Below are 10,046 nucleotides of genomic sequence, written 5' to 3'. Positions count from 1 at the left end.
AAGAAAATTAATGTCAAGACAGTGTCACATGACACTATCATAATGACCTTCATTTAACATCATGTCATAGAAATGTGACATGCCTCTCAATACACAATGTTGAATAGTGACAGAAGAACATTTATTTCATTACCCATGATATAGATGCTACTCATAATTGCCTAGCTGGAGATCCTACTCCACATATACCATGGTCATACTCACCGTGTCAGCCATCAATATGGTCCTGCTTTTTGGTATTATACTTTTTAAGCAATAAGCATTTAATTTTGCATAATTTAATATGGGTTTCTATGGGCATACATTTACTTTTCATTGCTCATTATTGAAGATCTCTCTCTAAGCTATTACTATCTAAACTTTTACCACCACCATAAGACTTTTAACCAGCTGAAGCAAGGCCACAAAAAGTCTTCCTTTTTTCTTGCCCTTCAATGGTTTCTACTTGGTTTCTCACAGTAACACAAATCAGTCATGTCATTCTCCACACAGTGTTAGGATCAAATCATAATGTTTAATGTGTTCAGGAAACCCCCATAGAAACAGTTTGCAGGGGGAACTTACAGATTTACAATCATTCTCGACAGACGTGCCAGCCTTAACCCCCCCCCCCACACACACACACACACACACATTGTTAGTGGGCACTCAGCTCATCATTGACCAGTTAGCCCCCGTGCCCCCTGAAGTCCTCTACCGATCGTCCTTCAGCTCTGAGGATGGACAGGTGCAAATGCCAATACCTGTTACGTTGGTCTTAGTAACTCAAGTATAAAGCACATGTTGCTAATCATAGTTTATGTTAGCGTCCAGACCCTAGGCTTATTTCCTTCATTTGCCTGGAGCATTACAATTAAGAGCCTTCATATTTGGTGCTTTCCTTCATCACAACCAGGAAATTATCAAGCAGGCTGGGTACGGCTTGCTGAGGTACTGCCAACCTTTGTGACAAGAAGAATCTCATGAAACATTTCCAGGTAGAAAACAACATGTAGAGCTGTAAAGCCCTTGAGGATACACTACTTTAATATATAAGATTTGTCATCCTGCTCAATTCCATTTGGTTCAGCAGTTGTAGTACAAACAGAAATGCTAGAACTAGAGACAAAAACAAGACATGTAACATTTTCTTTAGAGGAATAAAGTTAAAAGCTTCTGAATGTCAGTGGTCACCAGAATAAAGCAACCTGCTGTTTTGAAATGCCCAATAGAACGCACTGGTGACCTTAATTAAAATTATGGGAGCAACCTTTGCCATTAGGAACAACGTTGCTATCCTGTTGACTACCACCACAAATACAATTACATTCAGTCAATTAAAAATGCCAAGTGGGAAATGTAAGGTTTACAGTTTGCAATTGGAGGCAAATTTAACACAAATGCAATTAAATTCAGTCAATTAAAAATATCAAGTGCTCACAATTTGGAAATGACTACTGGCAAATGTAAGGTTTGCAATTGGAGGCAAATTTAACACAAAGGAGAAAACTACCCTATGGTCGTTGGCTTGTGCTTCATGGTCTCTCTCGCAGGGGAAAAAGGTAGTGTTCGTTGGAGAACCATTGTTAAGAGTTGTCTATCTTAAGCATAATAATAATCATAATAATGATTTAAAAGAAAAAAGAACCAGCATGATTTTCAAATGATGCAAAGAACGATCAAGGATGGAAAGTGATCTTTTTGATTTGCTTCAACCTGATACAGGTTAGGATGCAACTGACTTAATTTTTCTGCAGGTGGGGCTAGGATTAAAAACAAACGATAAAATATGCGTCCTATCATTCAACCTCAACAGTGGTGGTACAAATCAGGTTACATACAGTATTCATATCTACCATGGAGAGAGGAGGACAGTTTGCACCCTTGCTCTTTCTTTGCCTTGTGAAAACCATGCTTGCTGTGGTGAGTAGGAGATGGGGAGGAGGGGGGGGGGGGTCCGTGCAAGACAGAGTTGAGGTGGGGTGGTATAGAAGTGGGAGGGCGCTTGAAGAGCCAGACCACTGTTTCCACAGGAGGTGTGTAAAAGGCACGCCAGGGTTACTCCCAATCCCAGCTAACAGACAGAGACGCCTTCACACCCACACACTGAACACACGCACGCACACACCTGACTGCAAACACACGGTAGTCACACACAAGCAGCACAGGCTAGAGCCCCATGAGTAGGGATGGAGAGAGAGATTGAGGGAGAAAAGAGGAGAGGGAGGTTTTTTTTTGTTTTTGTTTTTTTTTCTCGAAAGACCAAGAGGGAGGAGGTCAGGAAGGCCAGGGGGCCTGGAAACTGGTGCTGCCATTGTGTCAGACAGAGAAAAAAACAAAATAATATGGTGGAATGGATCATTTCTGGTTCTTGAGCTGGTTGGAAAGCCAGTCCAGGCCCTCGTATAGACCATCTCCGCTGGTGGCACAGGTGGCCTGGATGTACCAGTTGCGCTGGCGGAGGGCGTGGAGACCCAGCTTGTCTGTGATCTCTGCAGCGTTCATAGCGTTGGGGAGATCCTAGTAAAAGAAAAGGAACAGCGTTAAACGTCAAACGTACTACACGGACTGTGTTTTTGGTGTTTTAAAACTAGTCAATCTGAAATACTATGTACATTTGTCAGAAATCCCCATACATCTTGGGGAAAATTAAAGATATGAATTCTCTAGCAGGAAAAAGTCAATCAATTGTCAATCTCAGTATTCATCCAACACTGCACTTTAGACGCAGTTCAAGAATGTAAATGTAATGATTATATGTGTGAGGTAAATGAGTATCAACCTCATACATAATATTTAGAAGCAAAAAGCACTAGAGGGAGATGAGACAAGCAGAGGCTGTTTGTACACGACTGTGCTATATCTGAGAGAGCCAGTGGGTGTTTGCGCCGGAGAAATATAAAGCAGAGACTCAGTAAATGATCACTTCCTGTAATGCCTGCGAAGCAGACCTACTCGTGCATATCAAGACGTGCTAGAATGAAGAAGTAATCATTGGTTTCGGCTGAACATTTCTCTGGTGCAAGCACACACTGGCTCTCCTGGATCCAGTACTGAAGTGTACAAGCAGCTATTTAGTGTTAAAATGATATGGACTCCTTACTAATTAACAGCACCATAGCTCACCTGTTTGTTTGCAAAAACGAGCAGCACGGCATCTCTCAGCTCGTCCTCTGCAAGCATTCTTGTCAACTCCTCCCTCGCCTCATTCACTCGCTCCCTGTCGTTGCTATCCACCACAAAGATAAGCCCTGAAGAGAGATACATGGTTACGCTGAATAAAACACTGGTTGATTCTTGATGAGAAATCCTATTTCTTATAACACTCAGGCAACCTATGGGCAAATATCCCAACACTTCTCAAGACTGGAGTCGAGCAGAGGTTGAAGCAAGAAAGAAATCCCATGACTGAAAATCATCTGTCTTATTGTGTCAGTGCTGTGAACTTCCCCTTATAAGTAACCAAGGATCCATATGACTGAAATTAGTCACAGTGACTGAAAACTAACTAATGGTCAAGTGTCTCACCTTGAGTGTTCTGGAAGTAGTGGCGCCACAGCGGCCTGATTTTGTCCTGACCGCCGACGTCCCACACTGTGAAGCTGATGTTCTTGTATTCTACTGTTTCAACATTAAAGCCTGGATAAAAAGGAGAGAGCGATTTTTAAGCATATATCCATAGCAATTCCTTTCACTGGTGACAAACAGTGTATCCCTCAGAATCTTCTACAGAAATGGATGCAAAACAGGCAGCATAGCTAGGCAGAGATGACTGCCCTACCAAAGACATAGTGAGAGATACAAGGGTTGGTCAGATTTCTTTCATTACAATGACCAAAACATGGGTGGAGGTGTAGCTAGGTGGCTATGAGGGATCAGAATGGTTCGATGGACTAAAGGAATGCAACCTTACCAATAGTGGGAATGGTGGTGACAATCTCTCCTAGTTTGAGTTTGTACAGGATGGTAGTTTTTCCAGCAGCATCGAGTCCAACCATGAGAATCCTCATCTCCTTCTTGCCAAATAGGCCCTTGAACAGGGTTGCAAACATATTCCCCATGGTGACTTCTCTGTCAGGAAAAAGAGGGAGGCAGGGTGAGGAGAGTGCAACACCTAGGGTACTCATGCACAGGAAGGAACCATGAATTCTGTAAACCACTACAAATGTCCCAATTTCTTCAGATAAACATGCCTTTTTCAAACCTGGGAACCACAATGAGATTTTTGGGGGTCATCACTACCTAAACCAAGAACACACAGCCTTCACACATTCTAGAAATTCAGACTGCCTGTACTCAATACTATTACACACCCTAAGAAAGTCTATACCACAAAGTTAGGCTGCATCCCTTTGCTGGCATGTCTGAACCAAGCTAAGCAGGGCTTGCCTTGGTCGATCCTTGGAGACCAAAATGGGCTGCTGTAAGTGGTGATGGAGGGCCCTCTGGTCTAGGATGCCCCAATGCCATAGGGCAGTGATTTGGGCGCAACCCAGTCTTTTGGGTAAGATGTTAAACCGACGTCCTAACTCTCCGTGGTCAATTAAGATCCCATGGCACTAATCGCAAGAGTATGCATATTAACGCTGGTGTCCTGGTTAAAGGTGCATTATGTAGCTTTTTCCCCTTGGAAATGTCACTAAATAACCATGGTGAATCATTACTTATGACGCATTGACAGTGTGTGCACCTGTCAACACCCTGCCCTTCTGCCTGAATTTGCTTACCACTAACCACTAACTAACTTATAAATGTTCAGAAATTTTTCCCATATGGTTTCATGTTATTTTGAACTTAAAGAGATGCTACAGGATATGTCTCTAATTCTTTGCATCAAATTTTGGCTTTGGCAAGTGTTGATTGTATGGTTCATGGGTTAGATATAATATTAATCGATTTCTTAACTCGTTAGACCACACAGTCATTAGCTAACAAACTTAAGCAAAATAAGCTTTTGCTCATGGTAGTGTGCCCAATCAGATAATTTCTTGACAATTCTTTTCCTATTTCTGGGCACTGTTTTTGGCTTGTGAGCTCTAATTTTAGAACTAGTGGCTGAACATATACATAAATCCTGTAACATTTGAGTATGTTGTCATGCATAAACACTTAATAAATTTGAATAAATCGCATGTCCATCCGTAGACAGTAGGATTCGATTCACCAATAAGAATCTAAAATCGCTATAAATTTGTACGACTCGACTACATCGATATGCATGCCTCTGAATCAGTCCGTCTCTTTATCTCGGTCGTTTCCCTTTGAATCGATACATTGACATTTGCCAGAAATGGTATGCTTTGTTTATAATCCGCCTATTTGGATTTTCCCATTAATGGGTCCATTGTATTTTTCTGAACAACACAGTCACCCCCCCTCCACAGTGGGGTTAGGGTTAGCTAGGGTTAGCAGCTTCTGGCAGTTGAGGGCCGCAAAGATAAAATGCTGTATCCCCGTTTGCGCACAGGAAGGGTTTTTCTCTTGGTGCGATCCCCTTCTGTGACCAAATAGAAAAATAATTTGGGCGCTAATAGGCTACTATCATACTAACTCTGTATTGATATAAGACGCCATTACTTCAAAAACAAATTTCACCAATTTGCACAGCCAATATTTCCATCAGTCTTGCTTCTTACAGCTTTGCGTTGATTTCTCAATATTATTCCCAAATTCATTAGATAAGACAAAATATTTGCATAGGCAAATTATTTTGGTTACAAATGCGACTGGCTATAAACCAAGATTATAGAAAATGTATTTTGTTCTATAAGATTATAGAACTTAGAGAACTAGGTTTCCGTATTGACCTAGGCCAAGTTTCGGTATTAAATTATTGCATAACAGACTTCACTCACAAAATATTATTCCCAAATGTGTTAGATTATAGGCCTACAGCTGCATTTGTGGCCAAACTGAAAAGTTAATGGAACCTACAGTGCTTATTTGATTCATTATCAGGCTTGCGTTGATTTCTCAAAATATTTTTCACAAATTCATTAGGCTATATGCCTTGTATGGGCTGTGTCCATCAAACGCTTTTTTAAGGAGGCGCGCTACTTCTGTACATGAAACAGGGGCCTTCAAAGCGGAGTGGAAAAAGAGTGGAAAAGGTAGCGGCAGTGAAAGTCAGCTGGCACAGATTGACAGATTTATTTGACAGATTTAACTACCAAAGATAATAGATAACAGGCAATCTTCCTTTGTTTCAATTATCATTGAAGAGCATGGCTAAGACTTAATAGCAGAGTTTAGAATGAGGCATCAATTAAAGTAGGCCTACTGTAGTGTAGCTTGAAATATACAGCATCCCCGTTTAAAACCAGTCCTGCTGGAAGTCTGGCCAGGGATATTCGTCTGGAGGGGATACAGTAGGCAAACTGAACAGTAACATTATCCATCTTTTAGAATTTGGGGTTTTGATATGAGATGTTTTCATAAGTTTGGGGGTCATTAAAATGGCATTACTTAAATTCCCCTTGAAACAAAGGCAGATTGCATGTTCTCTTATTTCTCAATTATTAAAACTGGAATAATAATGACAAATGTTAAAATAGGTTTGTGATAAGAGTCAAATCACATTGAATCGAATCATTCAAAATGACATGGAATCTTTGCTGTATCGTACTGAGATGCTACTGAACTGGCACGAGTATCAAATAAGCACACCCCTAATAGATACAGAGGGAAACATGTCTAAAGCATCCGTTAAAACAAGTGCTTTTATTTCCTCAGCGGAAATCCAGAAACCTTGTAAATAAGACCTGCATGGGACAGTGCAGGAACTGACCTATGGTAGGGATCAATTGGGCATTTCATGATTTCAATGAATGTCAAGGAACTCCCCCAATTGCAGTTGCATTTTCACCATATTGGCACATCTGGAGGGTAGCCTAAATTTAGCAGTTTACTGTACCCCTGTGTAAAAACAATAATATCAAGACTACATACGACAACGAAGAACGATTTTTGCATTTGTCGTCTGGAACGTGATGCGAGTTGTCAAATAGCTTTCTGGGAGCCTTGAAACAACGCCCCCCCCCCCCCACCTACTTCTGTCAAGCTGTCTGTGACACAACACCCAAAAGGAAATAGGCTGTGGGTTAGGACAGATAATGCAAAATTTAACTCATGCAGGTAGATAGGCATGGGCCCTTTTGGTTATCATGTTTACATCCCCTGACATTATCAGTAATGTGAGCAAGTCAATATGTATAGACACTTAACTTACACTTCCCTGTCAAATTTGCTCATAGATTCAATCACATAGAGAGCCAAAGTCAGCTCCGCCCACTTCATTTTTGGTACCAGAAGTGCATGTCTGTCCTCTCTCTTCCTCATTAGCTGGATTTCCAACCTGGATTATAAAGGATTGGTTCAAATCACGCTCACGGGCCAATAACATGTTGTGACCTTAATCAGTATGTGTGTGATGTAAGTGTACAACAAAAACGTTAGGAGTTTGTAACCGGAGAAGATCTCTAATTGACTACATTTCCCTTGAAGCTATGTTGCGCCAGTGCTGATTCTCCCCGCCCGCACTACATGGATGTTCATCATGACCCTCTCTCCAACATGCTTCATCATCGCCAAAATAATACGTTGTCGAACGGCAGGTTTGAAACAGCGACGACTTGCTGAAACTGAGGGGACATGTTCAACACTCATAAAATTACAAAACTCAACACTTGCCGGTTTTGATCACAAAATTAATTTGTAATGTTTATATTTATATCGTATTGTTAATTTAGACCTGAATCCTATTATTTCACATTATAAAAAATATCACATCAGGTTCAGTGATGACGTCTCCTGTGCGCCAGTGTTTGCTCTTGGAATATGTAGTTCATATAGTGCTGTTTTTGTACACAGTCTTGTACCCTTAACATTTTTGCGAAAAAAGAATATCCTTGCTTTCCTGTAAGGTTGATGTCATTAATAACACCAGGGAAGTTTCAAACAATGAAATATGTGTATTTAAGTGAAATCATCGATGGTACAGAGACTCGATGGAGCATGTCCTGTATACAATCGTACTTCTGGTACCAGCGCGTCATACTGGGGGATAGCCAGATAATGAAGTCGATGTTAAATAGATAGCTAACGAGCATGTTAATGCAAGACAATGTTCACCAAACTTATGGAATTATGTGTATTCCTTCATTGGCATTACGTTAGCTAGGGCGGATGCTAGTAGTAGTAGTAGCAGCAGCAGCAGCAGCGAACTACTAGAGACAGCCACATCCCCCAGTGACTGGTATTAACGGATGACCTCAGACTTGTCCGAGAATGCCTAATGTTTCTTCTACATCAACAATCTAGCTAGTTTGCGGTGGCCTTGCTATTTACTAGCTAGCTAGTTCGTGCTAATATTCGCTAGCATCTTAGCAGTTGATAATGCCTGCCGCGTCAGAAGTAGCTAGCAAGAGGAAATAATGACGTCATTCAACAAGGAATAAGCAAAGGGAAACCAGACGTTTTTGTTCGATCCTCGTTCATTCGATTATAACATGTTATGTGTGCTATCTTACACGGTGTATAGGCGTTTATTTACCTTAGAAATACGGCTCCTCGGTCTTTCTCTTCTCTTTCAGTGTCACTCCAAAATGGCGTTTTGCGCAACTCGACAGACACCGGTGTATGGACACCTCCCTCTATCAAATCTCATCCAATCATATCAACCAGTTTGCGGATCAAAGCGGTCGTCACTATCGGGCCATGCTGCTAAACAGGAAGTACGGCTCTTTCTCTCATAAGCCCTTTCTCAATTATTGTTAGAAACTCTATTCCTCGCATGCTCTCCTCCGTCCTCCACTCGCTACCTACTCAAAACGCATTGGAAGAGAATATCTAGGTTTTCCCTTTACATATTCTCCTGCAATTCATTTTTGAGAGCGAGGTAACAAATTCCTTGCGTCATCTAAATCAATTTATTAATTTGTTCCCTCAAGTTAAACCAATCCTTTCCCACGATTTAGCATTAGTGGTTCCCACAATTAGTTGATTTTGTCGGATGTGAACAGCTATGGAGACACACACGTACACAGGCTGATGAGAAGTGGTGCATGCTGAGCTGTAGGTCAGCAGGTGAGCCAGCAGCTAGTGCACAATCGTCTGCAAACAGGAGGTCACTTTTGTTTTTGCTTGCATCTTATGCAGGTTGTTTTCCATCAAACTGGTAAATGATGCTAATCTCAGTATTGTCATTGCAGAATGCATCATGCAGCATAGCAGAGAACATCATATGAAGAGGGTTAGTGCTAGGACACGCACGCACACACACACACACACACACACAACAAACAACATTGGTCTAATGATCCACAAAATGAACTCAAACACACGCAAACCTTTGATGCTAAGAAGTTTTTTTTCTTTCTTTTTTTACAATGCAAATATAAATTAAGTATTTTGTACAGGATTGAGTGAAAAGATTCAAAATAAAGGTACCATAAGTTCATTGGTCTCTGCACTGCCAGGGAACAGAATGATTTGCAAAAGACAAGAGCGTTGTTGTTGGTGGGTTTGATTAACATTTCTAAACACACTTCAGTTCTCAGCTGGTTTCTCTGTGTGTCTGAATAGTCCACTCTTACATTTCCACTGTGCTGGTTGTCTGCTCTGGCTGAGTGTGACTGATGGGGTATCAAACCCAGGTTGTCTCTGTGCCTCAAAATCACATTAGCACATTCAGCTCACATTAGCTCTTCAGTACTTCTCTCACATGCTCCTGTGCTTCTTTCTCACCTCTCCTCCTCTGCCATCCGTTTAGCTTTTTGAGTATTGTGGTCTGCATTTCTGGTTTACTCCACCTTTCTCTTTCTTTCAGCCTGTTCTTTCTCCTTCTTTTTGGTTCATTTTGACATGTTCATCATGATCTTTCCATTCTTATCAGTCAAGGACCTCCTCCCACTCTTCTTCTGTTGTGTTTCAGCTTGTTTAAAGTGATAGTTCACCCATATTTCAGCATTCTTTTTCTCTTTCTTACATTAGAAGTAGTCTTTTTTGCCAGTAGTGACTGTAACCTAAACTTCTTTATTTTGCTTCAGTATTGCGTTAAACTCCATTAT

At 41.1% G+C, this 10,046-nt stretch overlaps 1 protein-coding gene across 1 annotated transcript; it reads right to left on the bottom strand.

Annotated features, from left to right (window-relative positions):
- Nucleotides 1–1,005: 1,005 nt before the first annotated feature.
- On the bottom strand, nt 1,006–8,588 carry LOC310817405 (ADP-ribosylation factor 1). The gene is made up of 5 exons (XM_083687979.1): nt 8,531–8,588; nt 3,893–4,050; nt 3,508–3,618; nt 3,106–3,230; nt 1,006–2,499 (listed from the first exon to the last, which is right to left on the bottom strand). Exons 2-5 carry the CDS (start codon nt 4,038–4,040, stop codon nt 2,338–2,340), a joined length of 546 nt encoding a protein of 181 aa, XP_083544105.1. The 5' UTR covers nt 4,041–4,050; nt 8,531–8,588; the 3' UTR covers nt 1,006–2,337.
- Between the last annotated feature and the right edge of the window lie 1,458 nt (nt 8,589–10,046).

The sequence above is a fragment of the Argentina silus genome, assembly GCF_951799395.1.
Source record: "Argentina silus genome assembly, chromosome: 16".
NCBI classification, from domain to species: Eukaryota; Metazoa; Chordata; class Actinopteri; order Argentiniformes; family Argentinidae; genus Argentina; species Argentina silus.
The sequence above is the reverse complement of the archived record's forward strand: the minus strand, read 5'-3'. Positions and strand labels throughout refer to the sequence as shown.

What these genes read in the sequence shown, in the direction of transcription:
- LOC310817405 (XM_083687979.1), bottom strand. Translation starts at nt 4,040, where the DNA reads ATGGGGAATATGTTTGCAACCCTGTTCAAGGGCCTATTTGGCAAGAAG. An exon ending in CACCACCATTCCCACTATTG is followed by an intron (nt 3,619 to 3,892) that starts GTAAGGTTGCAT and finishes CTTTTTATCCAG; the next exon opens with GCTTTAATGTTGAAACAGTA. An exon ending in TCGTTTTTGCAAACAAACAG is followed by an intron (nt 2,500 to 3,105) that starts GTGAGCTATGGT and finishes TTCTTTTACTAG; the next exon opens with GATCTCCCCAACGCTATGAA.